The 26,269-nt window shown below is 39.0% G+C and overlaps 1 protein-coding gene across 2 annotated transcripts in view; it reads right to left on the bottom strand.

Annotated features, from left to right (window-relative positions):
- Nucleotides 1-25,344, bottom strand: part of LOC145988365 (methyl farnesoate epoxidase-like) — an 80,012-nt gene extending 54,668 nt beyond the window's left edge. For both annotated transcript variants that reach the window (XM_083123243.1, XM_083123244.1), the window contains exons 1-2: nucleotides 25,302-25,344; nucleotides 15,299-15,409 (exon numbers count right to left, since the gene is read on the bottom strand). In XM_083123243.1, coding sequence (XP_082979369.1) covers nucleotides 15,299-15,383 — 85 coding nt within the window. In that variant the 5' untranslated portion in view covers nucleotides 15,384-15,409; nucleotides 25,302-25,344. The remainder of the gene's footprint in view (nucleotides 1-15,298; nucleotides 15,410-25,301) is intronic.
- Nucleotides 25,345-26,269: the final 925 nt, after the last annotated feature.

Genomic DNA, 26,269 nt, shown 5'->3' with positions numbered 1-26,269 from the left:
CAATTGTTTTATCTGTGTGTAGCAATAACTGACCATTCGCTTTTACAATTCTGGCATCTATATTCAACATTGTGTGTGCTAAATCCATATAATCATCACCATGTCCAGGTATTACAAACTCGGTGGGGGCATTATCTGCCAGAGAACTAACAGGTTTGTATCCGATGGTGTGGTGTTCTAAGATGCTTGTCTGAGTAGGTTTTACCGAGAAAATATCCAATTCACTTTTAAAACACTCACATGATTTCTCCCTAATTAGCGCCATATCTAATCAAAAATATCTGATGTTATTTGAATTTTCTTACGGTTGCGTTTGGTTGTTTTCTTGGTGTTTGTATTGGCACTGGATCTCTTCTTTCTCTGAGCGGTCCTTCCAGTTCGCTGTCCCGAAGCAGAGTGATTCCTTTTGGAATGTTTATGCACCTGATAACCTGAACCAATCATTTCCTTTAGCTTTGTTTCAGCTTTTCTTTTAAGATTTGATCTGGCATCCGAAATTCTGGATTGTAGTGACTGTTTTAGGGGTGTTTTGTCTACAACATCACCTAACACATTTACCCCTGTTTTTAACATTTCTTTCCCTACAGCTTTCGCTCCTTTCTTGATAAGAGGCAAAGCTGAGCGAAAAAGTCCTCCAAGAAAACTTCCAATGCCATGTCCTTTTTGATAGGCAGCACCGTAATATATGTTACCCACACCAGATCCAGCTTGTTGATGGTAGTATTGAAAATATGGGTCATTCATAATCAGAGCTTTTCACCACAACATCTTAAATGAAGTTTCAAACACACTAGTCCGAAGGAGAATGGGATGTGTGCACCAGTGCTGTCCCTTAAGTCAATTTCTATTTGATCGAAATTATGTTTCTGCACTGGGATGTAATGTGGTGAATCGAAAATTTGCACACCATCACTTCCAAAAGTATGTTCCATAGGATTAATGTTTATAATACGTAATAGAGGGGCGATAGCATCTCCCACCATATGTGATTCCACAATATCTGTGTAAATATACATCTGGGAAGGAATCTCTCACAACATTTGGAGGCGAGCGTCCAATTTTTACTTCTGATAGATCATCGGTCGGTTTAAAACCTAATATCCGTGCCAGTTGAGGTGACAATCGTACATTTATGTTTCTCTGCTTGGTAGATATATCAACAGTCACATGTTTGTACGCAGGATGATTTCGGAGACTAAAATTTAATGTTTCAGAATATTTATTGATTTCTGCAACAATGCTGTTTATAGATACGTAATAGCCTTCGGATATTCGAAGTTCGTTCTATTTGACATCATCCATAGATTTATATTGAATATAGTTGTTAAATCTTGTAATGTTTAGTATTGAATAAGGATAATGCACTTCTACCAATGCCATCTCCCATTTGTTGGTGTCCAACTCCACACGGTTCTGAAGCTTTGTGGTGTAATTAGTTAGAGTATTACTTGGGAAATATTTCATGGAACTGTTACTAGGCAAAGTAATGTAGAAAGCGTTTGCTTTTCTCATGATGTGTTATGAAGGTTATTTGTACCACTGATGAGAATACCTACAAAAATTTATGCCTCTCTCTCTCTCTTTTTGACTCCAAAAACGATGCGCTAATCCAACTGTCAAATAATCTGGAGTAACCTTTCCAATGAACTAACAACTTTTTACTGGCTCCTTTACCTTTGGTCGCAAGGATTTTATCAATTTCATGCATATCCGGTAAGCGGACCAGTTGCAACTCTTCCGTATAAAATGTTCCATCGATTTTATGTCCTTGTAGATCTTTTAATTCATACACTTGAGGATTTCTTTTCAATATACGTTCCACTACAAATATTTCTCTTGTCCAATTTTCCATGTAACCTTTGTCAAAGCGTTTTTTTGTTTTTGTTATTCTCACTGTATCTCCTATTTTGAATGGCATCTTCAATGACAATAGTGGAGATGAATCAGATTTGAGTTTTTTGTCATACATATTGTGCCATACTTTCAAAACCTTCTCAGGAGTAACATCTGCTGGTGCCATTTTAATACTCGAGTGAATTTTATGATTATAAGCTTTCAAAAGCTTTGGGAGTACATTAACATAACAGCTGGTTCTTTGCTTAGTAAAATACTTCCACATGCGTTCCTTTAAAGTTCTGTTGAATCTTTCAACAATACTAGCTTTAATATCAGGATTCTTTGTTGTAAAATAAGTTACATTTTGTTTTTTGAGATATTCCTGCACAATACTGTTGGTAAACTCACGCCCTTTGTCAGTTTGTAATTTCAAAGGTTTTCTTTTGCTTTGTTTGAAAATTTGCTGGAAAGCCTTTTTTATACATACACCAGTTTTATTTTTTACAGGGACAGCCCAAGCATGCCTGCTAAAAATATCGATAACTGTGAGTATATATCTGTACCCTTTGTTGTGATTCCGCAAACTCTGCATGTCATTCAAGTCAGCCTGCCATTGGTCATCGATATTATGCACAAAATAAAAGTTTCTTGGAAATCGACGCTTTACAGGTCTATGCAAAGTGTATGCAGTTTGCTTTGTCAACCAATGGTTGATTGTTGACAATGGTATGGATTTTTTTTACAGCTTTCCATAGTGTTGAAGCTGTAGAATAGGATGCTGGATGAGATGGATTGTACCAGATATTCTCTAATATTTTTTCGCTCATGGTTTGTATCTTGACCAAACTGGAACAGTACGTTTACGTTTGTGCCCTGGAAATGATGATACAAAAGAAATTGGTTCCTTTTCTTCTTCTTCTTCTTCTGCTTCTGTTAATTCTTGTGCCTCTTCTTGGTTAGCTCCGGACAGCGGAACATGGCGTCCAGGGTTGCCAAAAACAATCTGTTGAATAAACTCCTGTCTCCGGGGGTTTCCAATATATTCTTGAGGAATATTAGATAACGCCAGAGCTCTATTGAACAGTTGCCACCCAACAGGATTGCTTGTTTTTCGTGGTCAAATTATATCCGATACTAGATCGACAATATTTGAGCCTTCAATTTTATTATTGTTAATAAAAACTGCCCCATATTTATCCCAATCAATATTACTATTATGTAAAAGACGTTCATACAACAGTTCGGCTTTTCTACGATACATGCTAGGTGTAGCAGCTAGAATTTCTTCTTTCATATCAGTCAACTTCTCAGTAGATTCTGTAATCGGTAGCGACACAGGTTCTCTTTGTTTTCGAGTAATAGACAGAAATTTTTGGAGCACAATGCTGTAACGATTCCATTTTTCATCATCCGAAAGACCTTTGAGATTCAAAATTACTTGCATATCCTGATCCAATTGCGATAAGGATGTAGACGGTGCAGACATAACAGGATGTCTCATGTTATCCATAAATTCTTGAGGTATTATAACCATTTTTTTGGCATGCTCCATGTTCAGATTTTTTTTCACTTAAATAAACTTGATAACACACCTCCTATTAAAGGGGCTAATAACGCAGGTAGAAATCCTCCGTTTTGCACTAGTATCTGTTTCTTCTGCTTTGTAGAGTGTCCTTTGGCAGAGAGATTACGTATTACCTTCTTGTACCGGCTCAATCTTGTTTTCTGAGGTGTTGAAAAAGAAACATTCCCTTTTAGAACATTGTAGCAACACTCACAGATTGAATTAACTAAGGAAGAATCAGCAGCTTGTAATATCGCTGTGCGAAGAGCTGGTTTAGCATCCGACAAAACTTGGAGCACTTTAGCGTGTTTCACTCTTGGAGCCATGATGACAGAATAAACGACTAGTGATTATGCTTGCTTTTTTTGTAGGAATATATACATAACTGATATCATCGTCGGGAAATATCCGCGACCGAAAACGTACTTCTTCCGGAGTGTTCTGCTTCAGATCAAACAGCAAATATCCATGGGGTTCAGCGGTGGCATTGTAATATGCATCTTTTATAAAATTTGGATTCTCCGGGTATACTTGTCTAGATAAATAATTAATTTGGGCTCTGTCTCTTGGATTTTTGAAGCATACAATATAATGACTATTTAAAGATATATCCCTATTCCCTTTTCCCTGATGGAATAGTTTTTGAGTGATAAAGAAAAGACTAATATCACGATGATGACACCCTTTTGTGAATAAATCTGTGACTCTTTGATCGCATTCCCTCATCTGATCATCGATAATAATAAGATGAGGTCCAGAATTTGGCACAAATTGGTCAATATTAGGCATTCCTTCCCGAAATTGTACAAAACCAGGGAAATCATTGTATGCAGATTGCCATTCCCCGTAGCACACCAAAATATTGTTGAATTTTACATTTACCATTTGGGGTAAACACTGGAGAAAATGCTTCACAAAATATGTCTTTCCGCATCCTGATGGACCAGGCAATATTGCAGAGAACGGGTGTTTCCACAAGCACTCCATTTCTCAAACTGTGAAGAATGTTTTAAATTACATATAATATAAAAGTCGATTGTTATGAATATTTTCCTAGTTGTTAGATTTTACTGATATGTTGTATCTTCAAATTACATATATATATATATTATATTGTATTGTATTATATATATATATATATATACTTCATCAATAAATAAATATGTGTGTGTGTCTGTATACACACACACACACACACACACACACACACACACATACAGACAATTTTCTTATAGTACAGAATTCACTTTACAACAGCACAACAAATGCCAGGTAGCATTACCACTGTACGCATGCGCGTTTGTAAAACCCCGCCTACATATTCCGAGCATCAGCGTTGTGTTAGATAGCTCTCCATTGTTTCAACAACGATAAACAGCTTGGTGGTCCAGATCAAATTGGTTCTGGAATCTACTGTGACGTGTACCGTCTACTTTGAAGTATAAAAAGGTGAGTTGCACAATATTACTATTTTGTGTCCAGCAATGCTGTCGACTTTAAATTTGCTTCACGGGTTAATATCAAATAGAGCCTTTGACAATCATCATGTTAGGGTTTTCGCAGCTAATGAATTACCTGTATATGTGGAACTACCAGCAGCGTTGATTGTAAATACAGATCCCAAAGATAGCCCCGGGAAGCACTGGGTAGCAATTTACATAGACAGTAACTCCCGGGGGGAATTTTTTGATAGTTACGGAAAACCTCCACATGTGCATAACCATTTGCGATTTTTGGAAAGTAACTCTAAATTCTATACGTACAACACTCATCAGATACAAAGTTACGGGTCTGTGTACTGTGGGCATTACTGTTTTCTGTATTTATTCCATAGAGCCTCTGGTTGCAACGTCCCCCGGTTGTACACCAGTCATCACAAAGTTAGTCCGCTACTCCTTTAGTCGGGAACATGAGAATCTGCAAATCATCAGGGCTTGCTGGATAGAAAAGAAACACAACACTGTTTTCAAAGTTAAAACGCAGTTTTATAAACGCGTATATTTCATAATCACTTACCAGTAAAACACTAGAACATTCAATACTAACGTTGGGCAATTCACTCACATATAACGAAAGTCAAAGAACATAATTAATTTCTTACTTTCAACTTATCGGCAAGAAGAAAACTCGAAAACCAAAAACTATACTTCAATTCTCTCCGTTTCCAAGTTCTTATTGATCTTCACCTTCACCTGTTTTTCAATCTCAGTCTGTCGTCAGGTGAGAAACATTCAGGTTAGTTCATTTCCTCGGCTGAGATTAGAAAGTGATGTCAACACGAACAGATTTTGACGTATTTATAAACATACATAAAAGTTCCAACTACAACTGTATCAGTCTAACTATAATTATCTGTGACAACTTGCACATTATTTGAAATAACAAACATTTTAAAAATCGTAACTTCTTATAAATATAAAATCTTAAACTCTCAGGTTCGTTACAATTGCCCCTCGTCTGGGGAAAATGTTTGAAGAAATTGTAATTTACAAGTTCTGAAAAAATTTTGAGTACATAAAGAACATTGAATTATAGTTTATATTGACAATTGAATGACTCAATCTTGGCTTCTCTTCATTTGACAAGAGCTCAGAAGGGACGTAGTTTAGAGTATCCAAAACAGAATGTAATCCAGGATAGTTAATCAGCCAATAAGCAGTGAATTCAGGCAATGATTGATTCCATATATTTATTTTCTTCTCCAGAAAGACTTTGTAGAAAACTGTATAGGTTTAGATAAGCAATGAACTGAATCAGTACTTTTCCATAGCACTTCAAACTCAACACTCTTCTTGCTTCTGTGCTTCTAGAATAATGCCTTTAAATTCCACACCAGCAATATAATAACTCCTGCTTATAGGAATCAATCCAAATATTTACTATATGAACCTTCTCTGAGAGGTCTACGGATTTATACATCCCGATTCTATCCTCATCTTGGACCTTTCGGATGTACCGCACTAAATATATATCTGGAAAATCCTCCTTCATTTGAACAGGAGTGGTAACAAACAACACATCAACTGCCTTTTACTTAATACTTATTTCTGCCTGGTGCAGGAAAAAGCATTCGCCAGAGGAAGTCAGAACCAAAACCTTCTTAAATGAATCCTTTGGTGCTAAAATTCAGACCACCGATTTCCAGTTCTACTTGTCTACCATCTAACACTCTCTTCTTGAGTCTTCTGGAAAATAGGTACACCAGTTTCACATATGGATTTTTTTTTCACTTGACTGTCTGAAGCTACATTTTCGGTCAGCAAAAAGAATTTACATATTATCCTTGTATTTTACGTCCCGTCGAGTTCACTTGCCTAAACGAAGAGGAGACACTTAGAAAAGGTCGACGTTTGTTTGACATGATTGGGATCCCTGGTTGTGTAGAAACTCTCTAGTAGTCTCCACTGCTTCTTCCTGCTCAGAGGCAACGTCATGTCTTGGGGAGAAAGAACCACAATTGTCACCTCTACGTCGTGGAGAGTACCGTCTGAGCGGACTACGGCTACGTCGTTCTTCGTAACGCCATCTGTCTGGAGAATTCTGCTCTTGTTCTGGACGAGGCCTGTAGAAATTGCTCTGTCTTTGGTTTTGATCTTGGTTGAAACCTCTCCTGCCTAATCCTCTGTTGAATCTTCGAGGTCGTGAGAAATTTCCTCCTCGACTCTCTGAATCCATCTGGATATTCCGGATCTTAAAACTTTTATTCCCTGCAGCATCTTTATTCTTAGAGTCTTCTTTATTCTTCCAGGCATCAGGGTCATCATAAATATCGAAGTCCTTCAAGAAATGTGTCAATTCATCCACACTTCGTGGAGCGTGCGCCAGACAAAGATTCCGAATGCGATAAGGCAACTGTCCAATGATCAAATTAAGAACTTCGCTCTCATTAAAATTGTCAGCTAGGTTTCTGTACGCTGCGTAGACACTCCAGGCAAAACTTTCTAAGTTGTCGTGGACCAGGCGAGAATACCTTCGGTTCCTCACAGCCGCTAGTTGTCTTTGTTTTGCCTTTTCTGATGCAAATTCATCCTTAAAGCGTGCGCAGAAATCAGCATAATTCACAAAGTTGTCCATATTACCAGCTAACCAATGCTCAGGCCTTGCCGGTGAAAACCCGAGGTAATAATTCCAATCTATAGTGCTCTGGCACTTGCATTAAGTCGAAACTGACATTTAATTCACGCAGATATCTTTCGGCAGATTGAGCTTCGATATCGCCTTTAAACTTAGGAATGTTCGCGATATCAGCCATTCTGGGCATCTTAAACTCTGTTCTTCGTCGAGGAGAAAACCCGTCATTACTATCCTTTTCTCTAGGCCTCTTGCATCTATCAGAAGTTGTGGTATTACCGGGGAAGAATGGGTTTGGAAGTACAACTGGAGGTTCATAGGAAGTAGCTTCTGGGTTCAGTCCTCGGATTGGATCAAGCAGTATATCGGAAGAGGTTACTGGTCGAATCTGTAAATTATGGATCTTTTCCTGCAGTTCACTGACCCTACTTATAATTGTAACTGTCTGTTCCTGAATTTCTTGGCGAAGAGATACTTCCATCTTTTTAGCCTTCTCATGGAGAAAATTAACCTTTTCTCCAGCTTCCTTTATTTCAACTTTCTGTTCTTGCACTATATTTTCTATGAGTTCTGTTCGTTCACCAAAGGTTTTTAGTGCTACATTAATAGACTCTACAGAACTCTTTAATTCTTGAACTCTCTCTGGAGGGTCACATTCAGATTCTCTTCCAGACTGGACAATTTCAAGGCAGGTTTCCATATTCTTCTTCAATTGATCCTGTTCCTTCTCTATCCGTCCTTGCCGAACTGTTAAGAACTCTAGCTGCTCTTCCACAATTTCCTTTACCCTTTCGTCCACCTTTTCAGTGACTTTACTACTAAGCTTTTCTATCTCTCCTCTGATGCTCTGTACCTGTTCAAGTTTATGTTGAGAGAATAGAGCCTGTAACTCTGACCTTAGTTTTATATCTTCGTGTATCCTCCTTTCTTCCTGGTTTTCAATCAATGAACGGAAAATATCTAAGTCTTCTTTTCTCTTTCTCCTCTTTCTCTTTCCTTCTCTTTTCTTCTTCCTCTTCTTTTTCCTTCTCTCTCCTTTCCTCTTCCTCCTCTTTCTCTTTCCTTCTCTTTTCTTCTTCATCCTCCTTCTCTTTCCTTCTCTTTTCTTCTTCCTCTTCTTTTTCCTTCTTTCTCCTTTCCTCTTCCTCTTCTTTCTCTTTCCTTCTCTTTTCTTCTTCCTCTTCTTTTTCCTTCTTTCTCCTTTCCTCTTCCTCCTCTTTCTCTTTCCTTCTCTTTTCTTCTTCATCCTCTTTCTCTTTCCTTCTCTTTTCTTCTTCCTCTTCTTTTTCCTTCTTTCTCCTTTCCTCTTCCTCTTCTTTCTCTTTCCTTCTCTTTTCTTCTATAGACTCAACTATGAGTTTAAAATCCATCATCTCCTTCTTTCGAACTTTCTCTATCTGAGCCATCTCTTTCTTACGCTGTTTCTCCTCCTCTATTCTTTCCTTCTGTCTAGGCTCCTCGTCCTTCTGTCTACGCTCCTCATCCTTCTGTCTACGCTCTTCATCCTTCTGTCTACGGTCTTCATCCTCCTTTTCTTTCTGTTTTCGCTCTGCTTTATCTTTCATCAACCAATCAAGTAGCCAGTGATCTGATGAGGGTTTGGTAGGAACGCTCGGTTCTGGTTCTGGTGCTGACAAGCATGATGTGCATCGCATCTCTTTATATGATGCCAACGTTACTTCCTGCCCATCACAACTACTATGAAACCTCTGCAAACATTGGCAACACTGGAAGAATTCCCTGTCATTGGTAAGATCATCACAGCATCCAAACTTGGTTTCTGCATCCATTGTCGTTCTTCCTCTGCTTCGCAGATTCATTCCTGTCGCGTCTTTCTCCATTCTACAACACCGTCTATGACTCTTACCAGTTAATACCTTCACTTCACTATCACACTTTTACCTTCGTGAATTCCAAGGACTTTCACTATCACCTTCGTGAATTCTATGCACGAGCACTTTCAGTATATTTCATAATCACTTACCAGTAAAACACTAGAACATTCAATACTAACGTTGGGCAATTCACTCACATATAACGAAAGTCAAAGAACATAATTAACTTCTTACTTTCAACTTATCGGCAAGAAGAAAACTCGAAAACCAAAAACTATACTTCAATTCTCTCCGTTTCCAAGTTCTTATTGATCTTCACCTTCACCTGTTTTTCAATCTCAGTCTGTCGTCAGGTGAGAAACATTCAGGTTAGTTCATTTCCTCGGCTGAGATTAGAAAGTGACGTCAACACGAACAGATTTTGACGTATTTATAAACATACATAAAAGTTCCAACTACAACTGTATCAGTTTAACTATAATTATCTGTGACAACTTGCACATTATTTGAAATAACAAACATTTTAAAAATCGTAACTTCTTATAAATATAAAATCTTAAACTCTCAGGTTCGTTACATGGTAAACCCATGCATAAATTTCAAATTTTATTCCCAGTACCGATAAAAAACGACAATATTATAACAACTTATTTGCTGACTCGTAAATTAAATTTATAATACTCGGTACGTATACTAGAAAATATTGACAGTAAATACTGTTTGAAATTTTATACAAGTTACATATAGTCCTAATAGTATATTAATAATTTTGTAGCGTTACAGTTTACAACAGCTTACTTATAATATTTATCTTGTTTTGTGTCTTTACAGAACAATGACGCAATATCCAGAGATGGGATCTTTCAATGCTAGATTGTCCTCTTTCAGAAACTGGCAATCAAAAGAATTCCCGTTTGTATAAGCTCTGTCCGAAGCAGGATTATTTTACATTCAAAAAGAGGATAAAACAGTATGCTTCAAATGTGGTGGAGGATTATACCGATGGAAATACAGAAACAATCCAATACTAGAACATCGTCGATATTTTCCATTTTGCCCCCTGTCTATAAACCTAATTTGCCCGACCCTGTGGCCGAGCGGTTAGCACATCGCGCTGCGACGCCAAGGGTCCCGGGTTCGAATCCCGGTCGGGTTTGGTTGTTTGTGAATGTCCATTCATCAATTTCATCATTTCATCACTCATCCCCATCTTCGCAAATTAGCCAAGAGGCACAAAACGCGAAGTAAAATAAAACTAAATCAATCAATCAATCAATATAAACCTAATTTCAGATCGACAATGCGGTTGATGCTTTAATTAAATTAATTAATATTTGTTATCCAATATTTCCTCAATATGACGTTTATGATATTCTGCTGATTTTTCTCTCACCATTGATCTTTGTAAGGCCCCGCCCCCTCCACCTTTTTTGTCCAGCACATGCTTGGTTTGCTACGCGCGCATGCGTCTCAAAAACACACCCACGCATTTCTTGAAATGTATACCTGCACGCTGCGACATGCAGTATCTCGCAGTTCTTAGTCATGGAATCCTCTATTTCGATGCCGCTGAAAAAAAGATTTCAACCGTACACTAATTTCAAGGGGGTTCTTCAGAAAGAGAGCGATCAGCATTTACCTGAAGAACAAAAACAAGTAACTAGTCTTATACGCCAGTCGATATTATTTGATCACGTCTACTATTTGAATGCTTCGAAAACAAAGGTTATCTCAATCGGACTTTCCTCTCATCTGGATTTCCAACCTGTGGTCAGGCTACACAGAAGCGGGGCGGCCGGTGTTGAACTACAGTTGCAGGAGTGGCTCGCTCTTCAGGAATTGTTTCCAGTAATCGACAATTACATCGCTATTCCAGGTGAGCAGCCTCGTGTTTCCTACCCACTAAGTGAGCAACATGAATTGCTGATAACCACACTGTACAATCGCCGTCAGATCATTATAAGGAAGAAACCAGCTTACGGTTCCCTGGAGATAGTGTTCATCGCAGAAAGTTCGTGGCGGAACTTTATGAAGATATTTGTGTGCATCGAGCATGCGAAAGTTATGTGTGAAACAGTGTCGCCGTATCTGAAATCATATTTTGGAAACTGTGTGGAATCTTGCATTCTCGACCTTCGCGAACAATGTTTCGGTTGCACAGATATTTCCCCTGTCCATGCATGTAATAAGGAGAAGTTTGTGCTTTCCCATCTACATGGATGTACAAAACCTGAGCCTTTGTCTATACAAAACATCGACGGAAAAAGACTTTCCAAAGAAGTGTTTGTTTTTTGCGAGAACATGCTTGTGGAAAAAATAGTGAAACATTTTAATTCAGTGGTTGCAGCAGAAAATGGATATGATAGTGACACAATTCCTTATGTGGGTGAGTGAACAAACTTGAAGAATAAAAACTTGTTAAATAACATGCTGATAAACTGGTGACACAATATAAACATTTTACATATGTATGTGTGTGTGTGCGGCTCTTTTGAATTTTGTAAATATTGGTAATAAACAGGGATAAAATATATGTCTTGGCTTTTTTTTTCACTTATCACCCCTTTAAAAATCCTCATGGTTTATATTTTTACTGGTAACAATCGTTAACAACAACATTAATAATTAACTATATAATGAAAAAGTGTGTATTGTGGACTTGTCGAAGATAAAGCATGAGAGCTTTTCTTCACACTGGTAAAAATCGGTGTTAATAACAACATTAATAATTAACTATATAATGAAAAAGTGTGTATTGTGGACTTGTCGGAGATAAAGCATGAGAGCTTTTCTGCACAGCGCTGGACACGCAAAGGCAAGTATCTTTATTTTTATTCTATTTCTAACAGTGATTCGCTATTTTTTCTTGTCACTATAAAAAAAACTAATTCAATTTTTCTTTTATCACATCTGTCGCCATCTTGCTTTGTTTTTTGTTTAATTCCTCTTTATGCATTGAGGTTAATCGAAACATAACTTTAGACTTTTACATGGAATTGAAACCTAGAATGTTGCCTCCTTTGATTGAATCGAACCTGTGACTCCTCTTTGATCACAAAACAATAGTGACGGCCATCTTGCTTATTTTACCTACTCTTTATGCATTTAAGCTAATCGGTACTGGGGGGCCCCACACGGCAAAACAACAGATTCCAATTTATCTTTATACATTAGCGGTAAAGTCTTTGCGTTGTAATCAAAAGGCATTTTGTTTTGATTTTTAATATCTGTCCCTGCATAAATACTAATGGGGACTCACCACACTTCTTTTTTTTATTTTAAAAACAACATCATTATCAACCAATTTGACATTGTGAATCGAACCCGGGGACCTTTTCATTACAGCATAAACATCCTATTTCCAATTAGTTCATTTTCTCTTCGTGCACAAAAAGCTAATCGGAACTTTTAAACAAATACAATTGAATATCCAATTTTCACCAACATTGGGAATCGAACCCTCAACCACTTGGTTAAAACATCTCGCGGAATAAAAAACACCCCCCGCGCCGCCCCGCTCCGCCCCGCGCCGCGCCGCCGCCGCTAAATACAAAATGCGGCCGCCATATTGATTTTATTCAAATACTATTTATGCACAGATGGACTAATCGGGACCTATAATGGCGGGACAAAACAATTGGCCTCATTTAACTACCTAGAAAATCGAACCCGCGACCTCTTCATTACCAGGCGACAACATTAACCACTAACCCAAGGCCGCCATATTGATTTTATTCAAACACTATTTATGCACAGATGGACTAATCGGGGACCTATAATGGCGGGACTAAACAATTGGCCTAATTTAACTACCTAGAGAATCGAACCCGCGACCTCTTCATTGCCAGGTGACAACATTAACCACTAACCCAACTCGATTTTCGAACTCAACCATTTTGTTGCCTTTATTTACACACAGGCTAATCGAGACCATTCAATATTGACATCGTCGCCTTGTAATCAAAGGGTCCCAGGTTCGATACTCGGTGGAGGCACATAGTGGTCCGAATCACCACTTTTCAACTGTAGCTCCAATCCTGATTAGTTTTACCGTGCATAAAACGGACTTAAAAAAACTAACTCAATCTATCAATCAATCAATATTGACTCTACCAGGAATCGAACCATCGACGCCTCTTGTTTTACAGAGCAATAACCTTAGCCGCTAAACTTTCGGGGTATAGCACCTTCGGCGCCATCTTTAAATCATTTCTTCATGTGTTTGCATCATATGCAATGGTTGCGCGCGCATTTCCTCCACAGACACACACACACACACACACACACACACACACACACAAACATAAGCACGTGTTAGGTTAGCATACATCAAGAAACAACGTGACAAATCCATTGACCCCCTCCCCCACCGCTTCCGATGTCTTCAACGTGATCAGACACGTTCTGCTGACTCAACAATAAAATCGCTCGTACACCGCTACGACCGGATGTAACATAACACCAGTCGCATCGAATTTTTGCTGACGCGTAGGAACGAAGTGCTGCCTCTCTACTCATACCTTGGCGATATATGTAGAATATGTGCCACAAAAGCCCACACAGATAACGTTATGATAATTCGACACCACTCTCAATGGCTGAAACTGTGTGCGAGACAGCTTTGAAATGGCATTAAACTAATGTATGGGGTTTGCCCACCTTAAATCTCCATTTATATTAAAACCTGGATGGAACGTTTTGCGTTTTGAGGCAGCCCCATCATTGCTCTACAGGAAACTAATGGTTTAAAGGCTCTGCTTGAAAGTAGGAATTTCGATTTTTTCTTTTTTTTTTGTCCCCATTTTAAGAATTCTGGCCCACTGTGTGGTGGTGAGAAGGACTACAGCACAGGGTGTCCTCTATAGGGCAAATGCTTTGAAACGGAACACAAAATGAAAAAAAATATATAGTTTATTTGAAACAGGTGCCTGCAGTCTCGTATCACTCCTTGCTTTCGTTTTGAAGTTAGTGGGCGGAGCTTAAGTTTGACTGCGTAAGATGGCCGCATCTACTTTAACCAACGACTTAACAGACAGAAGAACATCGCATCGGCTGGTGCAAGTGCACGCGGGCTGGAAGGAGCATGGAAGTAGGCTTCAACTACAAACGAAAACTCGAGGTTTACTTTACATTTAAATACTACAAAACAAACATTATTTGCTTATGGAATATTATTCCTTCAGGTTTTCTGTCGCTTCTGTTAGTACAGCCGTGTGTTGAGCAGGCATCATTGCTTCCTAAATCTTATTCAAAAGTACACAAAATTTCATGCTTTCTTACGGCGTCTTCAAATGTTTTGGTCTGAGTTCTCCGGTTCTATCACGTGACCCGGCTTCAGGAAAATCGCGCTAGGCTTACTCCTCCCCCTTCATACCTCCATGATTTGAAATATGCTAAAAACATAGGCGTAACTTGGCGGTGGTGGAGGAAAGGGCACTTGCATCCCCCAAAGCAATTTTAGGTTTTTGAAAATTTACACGTTCATGCTACTTTTGTTAACCTCCTGGAACGTTGCCAGCAAAGTAACTAGTTACTTTTATGATTTTGCAAATCTAACAGTTATTTATCAAAATAGTCCTGGAGATATTTTTATGGGCTTGAAAACTTTTTGATTCTGCTGCAAGTTCGATTCTTTCCTCTAAAATGTAGGTCCCAAGTTACACCTAAATAACTAACCGTTTGACATACCTTGGCTTAATAGTTACAGCTGAAATTGTATATCCAGTAGACCCAGTCCCGTTTTGTCTATCTGAGCATAGCGATGGCGTAGCGGTAACATCCTCGCCTTGTAATCAAGGGGTCCCGGGTTCGATGCCAGGTGGATGCACATTGCGCAGTGGTTCGGGTCCCACTATAAAGTGTAGGTCCATTCCCGATTAGCCTATATTTACATAAAGTGGGCTTAAAACAACAATTCAATTCAATAGAGAAATATTTAAGGAGTCCATTAGGAAATAGTTACTAACTCATGAAATTTGATACATTATCTTACCTGGTGGGAAGCCTTTGGGTTTTCTTGCGATGGAATAGACGTACAAAATGAGAAGAAGGAACATTAGTAACAACTCGCTCCACATTGTGTGTAGAGAGTACCAGACGACGCCTAGAAAGAAAAAAAAACATTTGTAGTATTATGGCTATAACTGCAATACAAATTTTCATTGATAGAAGAGGTTACAGGCTAGGAAAGGGTGTGCAGAGATTGCGCAGTTGAGAAGATGGGTGAGTTATTGCGCCGTGAGAAAGATGCACATGGAGAATGCGCAGTAGCAAATTGGGTAAGGAGTTTGCGTAATAGGAATAATTGTGGAGTAAAAGTGCTTGTGTGGTATGAAAATTTGCGCAGTAGAAGTAATTGTGTGGCAGGACAGTATGTGTGATAGCGTCGCTGGACAGAAGGAATTTGAGTCGAATTTGAGGAATGTGTATTTGCATATTCATTAATTTACCGTGCTTTCTGCCTCTTTTGGTTAATTGTGGCGAAGAAGATGAATGATGATTGATTTTAAAATGCCCAGATTTAAATTCCAGGAGAATATTTTAAGGCTCAAATGTCGCCACGCGAGTACCAGCGAGAACTTAACTCGTAGATTTTTAGGTTCAATGTCTTGATTTCGTCTCGATTTCGAAGGCAAGTTTCGATCTCGCCGCGATCTTATATCGAGTCTCGAAAAATAGATACACAAAAGTAAAATATACTTGTTAAGTCAAAGTAGAAACACCATCATCCCATCATGGACACGTTACTGTATAGTGACGAGACGAGACCTGGCAAATCCCGGTCTCTAAGGAAAAATACCTGTCTTGACTTGATCTGCTCAAGTAACCCATAGAGCGTGAAACTACTACACAAACTGTTTCTGTTTTGTGCCTCGTTTCGATATTAAGAACCTTCATTGCTTAGGTGGCCGAAAGTGTGAAATGCTGGACCCAAAATCTCCCCATAGAAGTTCCAGGATGAACTCTTGGTGTGGCTGTTTCTTTGTGATCGTCCCTTCATCAAATTCACCTAATTATCATATCTTTTCGTCGTCGTGATAAACCTAAAGGGACATAAATAAGATGTAAAGTATGCACAGATTCACAGTTGTCATAATGAAATAGCTTTGTTATTACAATGAACAAAATTATGCACTATGTATGCCGGAATAGTAAATAAATTTTGGTTTAGGTACACAATTTAAGAATCATACATACATTATAGTCTACCAAAGTCTCGAACGAGACCGAGAGTGTCCGACAGTAAGTCTCGTCTCGTCTCGAGTTTGGAGACTCTTTCTTGCTTTCGGTCTCGATAACATCGTCTTCAGTGATGAAAAATACTGAAAGTTACTGAAAATGAATTATGTAGGTTCGCTACACGTCTAGAATTTTTTACGGGCAGAACACGTGTGAGCTCTGTTTCTAGTAGCGACAAAATAATTCCTTAGCCTTGAAAAATGAACCGGTTTCCAAAACGTGGAGAAATACATTGAAAAACGTACTATATATATTTTTTTTTTTAACTGAGAACTATTTCACAGTTGAATTCAATTTTTGAACATTTATCCAGGTCAAATTCTTTCCGGAGAAAGAAATGGTTGTATTGTCTTTCCCGTCTTCAGTTAAATTTACTGTCCATATAGTCCCTTCTCTCTGTGTTCGTTTGACTCTATCTCTCTGTGTTTTCCTCTCCCTCCCTCCCTCTCTTTGTTTCTATACGCGTATTTCTCTCTCTCTCTCTCTCTCTCTTTGTATACTCGTCCATTTTTTCACTCTCTCTCTTTTTAATCCTATCTTCTTTTCTCTTTTTGTAACTGCAAATTGTCCTGATTGGAACGCATCACTTGCATGCATGCACGTCCACTTACATTTGTATAACATTTGCATTTTCTCTTATTTTTTGCAAGGGTCCCGGGTTCGAATCCCGGTCGGGCTTGGTTGTTTGTGAATGTCCATTCATCTATTTCATCATTTCATCACTCATCCCCATCTTCGCAAATTAGTCAAGAGGCACAAGACGCGAAGTAAAATAAACTAAATCAAATCAAATCAAAATCAAATCTTATTTTTTGCGGGTTGTAAGGGACGACCTTCCTTGAAGGCACGCAAGTGTGAACCTCACTTCCACATAGTAGACCATGGTAAACTGTATGCAGTGGCGTGCCCAGGATTTTCGAAAGTTAGGGTTTACGTATACTTTTTCTTGGTAGGCAGTCCTCAATTTGTCATACTGGGACAACGGGGAGTTATAACCCCCCCCCTCCCTGGGCACGCCACTGACTGTATGGTAAACACGTTAACGAGGCTCTGGCGTCTGGACCCTACCGTCAGTATAATCCTCTTGGTTGTGTGTTGTCCCGTGTTTTGTCCTTGTATGTACCGAGCGCCACTTTACAGTTTCAGCCTAAGAAAGTAGATTTTAGTCCTTAGAGACACGTAGTGGCGGCTCGTGGTCTGACTTTATGGGTGTGCACTTCAGCATCGTGTCCAGAAGAAGTGTTTCATAACCCTCTTAAATACTCGTTCTTTTTCTTGCGTCCATAATGATGCTAAATTTATTGGTAACCCAAGTTATGAACACCTTTTACTGAAAATGAGGCTATGGGAGAGTATTATTTCATAAAAAAATATTAATTTTTAAAAATTTGAAATACCGCGGCGAATTTTCCGTCGATCACGAAAAGAGCGATGCTATTGGGTATAGATAATTAAACATTCGATAACATGACAAAATCACTATAAACATAGAAATGCTGATCTACAATATTCAATATTGTTGTCGATTTGCAAAATATTTAGTAAAATCTTTCCCCCCTCGCTCCACTGATAAATATGAACAAGAATAATTACATTTGCATGCATGAAACAAGCAGGATCGGGCGACTACCCAGGGCGCCAAACTGGGGCATCCTCCTTGATTAGAGCCAAATCCTAAGCGTGAATTTATTTTAAGTCCACTTTATGCACAGAAAAGCAAATAGAGACAGACGATATACAATTTAAGGAGGGGTCCGAACTATTATGTGCCTCTACCGGCTGCGTGGCTATTTGTTTTAGAAAAAGGGTTAGATATATGTTGACAAGAATTAATTGAAGCTACTGCTGAAAAACTTAATAATTATATTGCAAAATCATCTAAGCTAAGAGATTATTGTTGTTTTGATGTCATTATGTAGGTATTAAATAAGCACATATCTATAATAAACGTGTTCTTTAAGAGCCATTATTTTGAAATTCGAACAAAGTGAGATAGTTATATTTTTTGAGTGGCTTCATTTTTTTATATGTTGAAGTAGGTCATGAGAATATTGCGCAATTTTGAGACCTTGAAAAATGTTTCCCTTCCCTGTAGAAAATGTCAAAGTTCAAGGTCAGACCGCCCATTTTTCATGAAAAGTGAAACATGAGCAAGGAAAATCAACAATATCCCAAACATTTGTTTTGATATACTGTTAATATAAGACTGGTTGCATATATAAATTCAATTGCTTTGATGGGACATTGTTGCTTACCATTGTTATGCGGCAACAAAGAGAGTCCAAAATGCATTTTTTTTTCCTGTTTTCGGCCCTTAATATCTTGGTTAAACAACACTACCCCAAAGATTTGTTTACTAGGCATTGAAGGTCACTATCAGGACAAGCTACTTAATATAGCACATTACTGGAATATTGATGCTGTTAGCAAATATAACACTTTGAATACTCAAAAATTGCGGAATTCGCATCTTTAGAATTAGGACCATCTCCATACATCATCAAGGTAAAAATACACTAAGTATGCCAACTTGTAGGTTAATATATGTAATAACACCAGGAAATGAAAAAAACTTTGGGGCCTCGTCCCATTTTCGAGAAATTAATTTTTAAAATATTAGGAAATGTCAATGTAAATTATCACACTTCCTCCCCTATCAGAAAGTGGAACAGACCTTTCTCCTTTTTTTCTTTGTTCCAAATGGAACAGTCCATGCCTTGACAAGTTGTGGGACAGTTTTCGTTTTTCATTCTTTCATGGATAGCATAGTGGTAACGTCACATCCTTGTAATCAAGGGGTCCCGGGTTTGATGCAAGGTTGAGGTACAAGTTGTTCCGATCCCACCATAAACTGCAAGTCCCCAGTCCCGATTAGCTTTCCTGTGAAGAAAGTGGGCTTAAAAACAAAGCTCTATATACAGTGGCGTACCAAGGACTTTCGATGGGCGAGGGGCTATACATTTTTTAGTAGGCAGCCATCTATTTACCATATTTTCCTACCTTTGACATTATTTTTACTGGACCAAAGGGGGGTTATTATCCCCACCACCCCTTTATGCACGCCACTGTCTATATTGCAATAAGAGTATGTTTGTAAACGATTCTGTATTATTGTACCAAATAAAACATAACGTTCTTGTTATATACATAACTTGAGATTCCCAGAATAAACCAATTTCAATTCAGGTAGGCCTAAGAGCGGACCTTCGTGATGGAGTGGTTATCACACAGGCGCGACTCGTGCATTATTTACCTGGGGGTTCACTGAAGTCATGTGACACATATTCAGTTTCAACAAATAGACTTCCTTCGCCTAACAAAAGGATGAGGGGAGGGTTTAAAAGATTTGTCCAGAATGTTTTCATCTGGGAGTAGCCTATAAGGTTTCATAGTAGGAGTGTGCGAATAAATTTAGTGCTGAAACTACAATAAATTGTGCCTTTATGAAAAATGTGGGGTTTTGTTGGAAAATCATGGAGGTCCTCAGGTAGGGGCAAGGAAGATATATTTTATTCCAGGAGGGGAAAAAACACTCCTTCAGTCTGAAGTTACTGCAACGCTCTTATAATAATTACCATAAATTACTGTGACTGAAATTAAATTATATGCGTGTAATATATATTTTTTGGTTGACATTCAAATTCCAGGGGGGCGGCCCCCTTTTCTCTTCCAGACGTCCATGCCGACCAATCAGAACTGGCCGTACATGTATTAAAGGGAAATGGCAACTAATGGCATGTGCATACTAGAAATCGAACCTGAGACCCTTTCATTGATACGCGACAGCTTTGTTCAAATTTGGGGCTGGTCGACCAGCACACGATTTCTTTCAGCGGACAAGAAAGTTTGTTTACGTTAATTATGTGCATTTCTAGCGGTCATTTCTTACCTGCGCGTACAGCAACGCCTACACTGCATCAAATGAATAAACCTAGGTAAATTCCATCTCTCGCTTCACTCACAGCATCATTTAATACTCTCCAACAAGTATTCAAGGGACCATGTGTTCTGTCGCGTCATCGCTTTTTTTGGGTGGCCGGTGATAATTACCCCGAGTCGGAAATGGGCCTAAGGGGTATTCGCGATTAAAATTAACCGATATGCCATCTGGTGGGATTTTCAGGAAGTACTCTAAGTAGGATACGTTGTGTTGAAGTCGTTTAAAGCATGGGGAATATGCGAGAGAGTAAGGTCTACTGTTAAGGTTGTTTTCTTGTTCTAAATCGTTTCATGAGTCAGAACAAATTAAAAGTTTTCATGTGTTTCCACCCCGTGGAATCAACAAAATGAAATTTGTTAATAAATCAGGGAAAATGTAATTGACAGAAGATTGGTATAGGGGATATAACACTGTAATTCGGCAAGGAAATTACGAAGAATGCACGAGTCTGCTTACTTTATTTTTCGAGAGATAAATATATATTACCATGAAAGTAAAGTTTTAAATTGTACTTTATAAATAAACCTTTTTTTCTTCGAAAAATCATGAAGCGTCTTACCCAATGGGTCCATGTATTACCGGTATTACGTATGTGTGAAATTTGAAACAGGTGCAAGTCGATTAAGAGAGAAGATGAAAATAGTTTGAGAATGAATTAATGTCGAAGAAAAAGAAATGGACATGCTAATGTTGCTGTGTCATTCAGTACGATGTCCTTTTTCAGTGAGTATAGCTGGTCATGAAATCGTGACTATTATTATTAAACCAGCCTTTCTCTTTCGAGAAAGAACTGCAACGATATGTTTGCAAATTTCTCCTGTCCCAGCTTTTCAAGTACAGGTCAATTTCAATTCCTTTATTTTCAAATAATTTCCGAGAACCCCAGTTACAACGTGACGTGTAGATGATACAGCACTGCTTTGGACAACCAGTGCGTATACATAGTTTCGTCTGCATTTTCCGTGTTATTTTTGCCTATCATAATTAAATGCTTCGTTCTCAGTACAGCTTCACGTTTGTTAGAGTACCTGGAATTCACATCGCATTCGCAATATTTAAAAATGATGCGTAATTTAAACGTTTCCTACCATACCAGTCATGACAACACGCTGCTATTTTGTACTACTACTGAATGTAAACAAAGATTTATCCTTCTTAGAGCGGCCATATTGGAAGCGCTCAGGTGGTATTTTAATCGCGAATAGGAAAGCACATGGGCACTCCAATCTCCCCCGTAGCAGTAGTGCACCCACACTCCAACGACAATGTTCTTGGTGTGGTTAACTCCGATACCCCTAAAGGGGACAGATTTTCGACGGCCTAGGCCCTTCCGGACAGGCCCCGACGAGTTGTTTATTTCTAACGACCGACTGACCAAACCAACAAACCCAAGCGAAATCAAGAGAATAAAAAATATATATATATATTAAACAAAATGACAGTACTCACTCAGTCCACACTGCCCTTCTTCGTACTTCATAATTTGTCTTTCCCTTCCGCCTTATCTGTCTTATTACTGCAGTCGCTGCGCTCTTTGTAAGAGTAGCTAACTTCCCTCCAAATATTCAACAATGTTAAATATTACGTATCTGCTTCTGCTATGTACAGTACAGTTTCCCCTTTCTTCATGATCACATTGCAATGAAACAGGAATGAGCTTTTGATAGTGTAACAATTTTGTCACACAATGGAAAGAGCTGACTGATCCACGTCTCTCCCCCCCCCCCCCCTCTTCTCTGCCTGAGCGGGTGGATAATTCAACTACAGCGCCATAAGGACAGTTTATTTTGGTCAAGCAAAGGCAATGCAAGACATTGTTTAAAGCATGCGTTTCGCTTTCACTTTCCACTCAAAAATGGCTTTGGAAGAGACAACAATAAAATTATTGCATTTTACTTGACATGAAAGATCCGTGCCTAAAAGTACTTTTGTGTGTGATGGAACAAAATGCACTGTCACCGTAGAAAAGATTTACGTAAATACCTTTTACCTGGTATAAGCCCGCCGAGAATTTGACTCCATAACCTTTAACTCCCACTTATTTCAGGCTGGCGCCGTCACTGGTGTAAATATAATGCAGAAGGCCTTAGAAAGAGCGTTTCGCGGGCTAACAGCAGACGTCGCTCGCACACTATTGCCGATACTCTCGTGTCGTCTGCTCCTCAGCCGAACAAACAGGCCGAGGTAGCAAGAGGCAGAGGTCATTCACCCTTCCAGAAGGGTGCAGCGAGAGCTAGCTGTGGCAACCGGGCTCGCTCATTCGCGGACCTGATTGGTTCTCGCAGACACACCCCCATATTGTTGTCTGCTGTAAGCCCGCGAAGCCAACTTTCTAAGGCCTTCTGCGTTCTGCATTATAGCTAAAGTACAGCGCCTTGAATAACGTATTGTGGAAAACGACCCAAGAAACAAGTTCCCCAGACGGATGACAAACATAGTTGGCAGTCCGATCAGTACGAGTGCTAATTTTCCTATGAAAGTAATGTGGCTTAGTTAGTTTTTGGAATATATTGTGTAGATTTGTTTGTCTTGAAATGCGGTACGTGAATTGATGGAAACAGTTATATTTGTGGAGTGATTTGCAGTCACGAAACGGCATTAATTTGGAAAGAAAAGTAAAATAAAATTAATAAATAAATAGCATGCGTAACACAAGAAGAAACATCGCAAATAGTGTTGCCCACGAGACGAGACTTTGGCCTGTCTCGTCTCGAAAATATTCGTTTGTCAAAGGGACACATGATCAATTTCGTCTCGTCTCGAATTTTTAAAAGCCTGTCCCGTCTCGTCCCGTGGGCAACACTCGCAAAGTGATTCCGGACGTCAGGTGTTGGATTGTGTACTAGAGTTTTATTTTTCTATATTGTTAGAATATAAATAGTATCCTGAGAGATATTTCATACCGAGGCGACAAACCACAAGTGTCGCTTGGAAGCGAGCAGTCCGTAATCAATGCAGCCTTTCGAACCGTAGGGACACAAGCTCTGACTGCACTGTTTCCTCAAGGAGATTTTACACCAAAGCGACACGCGACAAACGATACGAGGATTTCACACCAAAGCGACACGGGTCCTTCGGTCCAAGGCAACCGAAGCGACACATGTTGCTTGGAAACGAGCCAATTCAACAGCAACATTTCACATCGTAGCGGCATGACGGGAAGCACAGGCCAGCGTTCGGTTGGTGAAATCCTCACGTGATAAGTGTCGCGTGCCGCTTGTCGCTTTGGTGCGCAATCTCCCTAAAGCAAGAAACTCATTGCACGTGCATGCGCGAACAACAAACCACGGCAACATGTTGCAAGCTATCGAGGAAATGGCCCAGTTTGTCGCACAGGCGACAAAGCAACACGTGTGGCTTATCGTGTCGCCTAGATCTGTTGTTGTAATGTGCGGTTTATCGTGTCGCCTATCTGTTGTTCGCACAATAGCAGCAAACGCTTGCTAATAGACTGAAGGCACAATGTCGCTTGTCACTTAGTTGGGAACTCCCCCTGTAGCGCGTCGCTTCGGTCTGAGCACCCTTCCTTTAAGGAGCTTTCCGACCCAAGTAACAAGTAGCACGCGAATACGCCATATGAACGTGTCGTTTGCTGTTTGGACCCTCATGTACATTGAATGCTATTTTACAGTCTGGCAGTGTGTGTCACTAGTGTGACAGTGTGAACATCCCGTGTCGCTTGTCCCATTGGTTTGAAAGTTTCCTTACACTCATATCGATGGCACTAAGAAAGTTTTGTGGGGTTCCCCTTGTCGTTTCATGCAATCATCATTATCATCATCGCCACGATTAGTTTAAAGCGGAAGAAAAGAGACAGTAAATATCAAAAATACAAATGCTTCAGTGTGTATATCTTTAAAAGAAATGATGATGATGATGATAACAATAATGAACCTAATTCATACACAAAAATTTAGTTGCCAAGAGCATTCCACGCGAATTTTTCTCCCGTATTATTTACGAAAGTATGACGATAACAGGATGTGGTCGACTGTCTAGAATGTTCATTAATATCTTCGCGACCACTGTACCAAATATCATAGCAATTATCACATTCATAGAAATGCTTCATGTAAAAGAATCAGACGTTGCATCGAAAACTCCATTTACTTCCATTATAAGCAGATGAATGCCATGCACCCGTACCGACACCAGCGCCTCTAGCGGTATCCTTTCTGAGTGGAACCTGCCAGAGAGGCCAAAACCGTCCGTTTTCCACACTACATTATTCAAGGCACTGTAGCTCAAGTGCTGGCCCATGGAAAACGTCCATTTCAATCAATCAGCAATGTCTTGAGTCAATTTTCTCCCACTTTGGGCTAATCGTGATGATGAGGATGAATGATAATTATATGAAATTGAAGGAGAGACCCTCAAAGCAACACTCATACCGTATCCGAAATCTACAATAGAACGAACGAAAGGAACAAATTGAGAATGCATAAGTTGAAGATGGTTTGTACGCGACTCTCCTAACGCAAAGTGTGAAACGTTGAAAAAGGATTTTGTTGCACCGCGAATTTAGTTTTCAACTGAAAGAAGAAGACTTGATTTTCATGTGTTTGTATGGTGAATATGTCTCAGATTCTTACTTTCTTACTAAACTTATAAGTCGCCTCTGTAGCTGAGTACGTTGATTAGCCGACTCACGATTTCCCCACCGGGCATGTGTGCATCTTTCGTTTGCCCTTTCATCAACTTCATCGAATCATGAATGAATCCCCAGTGGCGCGATTAACCGAATGGCACAGAAACAATCAAAATATACTAAACTTACAATTTACTCTTGAAGAAATTGAGTTAGTTATGGACTTACCCGACTATAAAATCCCTTTCGAATGAGAGGCCTGTAAGGCTTTTCAACATTAACTTGAATTATATCGTTGCACAACCATCCTTCATATTTTTCCCTTTCCTGCATTATTATAATTATAATATAATTATTAGCTTGCGAGCGTCTAACTTTATATTAGCAACAAAATTGCTTGGAAGATCTTGGAGAGGGGGCGCTACTTGTTTCTGAAGAAAAAACTTTCAAGGCCAAAAATGCTGACGTGCAAATAAAATGTCATCGTCCCATTTACATAACGTGTGCGCTGGGGAGACAATATGAAGTTTGTGTCAGTGTCAGCTAAAAACTACATATCCACCCCTTCTCCGAATCACTTCACCATCATATACAAGGGCATAATAGGGGAAAGTGACCAAGTGTCAAATTCACCTCTATATAATGAGTACGTCCTGATTGAAAGCTGAATTATCCCAGCCTAACAAGGGTCTGATGTCCAGACCTATCAGTCAGATAATTTCGTACAATTACCGCGACTGGGTGTGGGTGACTTGCAGGGTTGTACAATTACGCGTAAAAAAAGGCTTTCTACATGACATAATTACGCATAAAATACGTATATAAAGTAAAGTAAGTAAAAAAAACTAGAATCAATGATAAAAATCAAAAGAAAACATGGTTTGTACGATGCTTATTGTTATGTATGGCAGTTGGCAGTTGCAGAAAACAAGAAAAGGCTTTAAAATACTTTCCTTCCGAATTTGTATGTGCTCTTATGTATAAACATTTAAAGTGTATAACAATTTCTTTCAGTGAAAATTAAAATAACGACAAAGTATTTTTTCAGTGTTGGAAGCAAAATCGGCAAATTTTAAAATAAGTAGTTAAATGTTCTGTTCAATTGGCAGTTTCTTTTTCAGTATAACGTTACTAACAATCAACATTTTTTTACAAACACTAAGTTGCTGACCAAGGCAGTTTATTAAGATAAAAAC

This window comes from Lepisma saccharinum, chromosome 5, assembly GCF_977018435.1.
Source record: "Lepisma saccharinum chromosome 5, izLepSacc3.1, whole genome shotgun sequence".
NCBI classification, from domain to species: domain Eukaryota; kingdom Metazoa; phylum Arthropoda; class Insecta; order Zygentoma; family Lepismatidae; genus Lepisma; species Lepisma saccharinum.
This window is presented reverse-complemented; position numbering and strand designations above follow the sequence as displayed.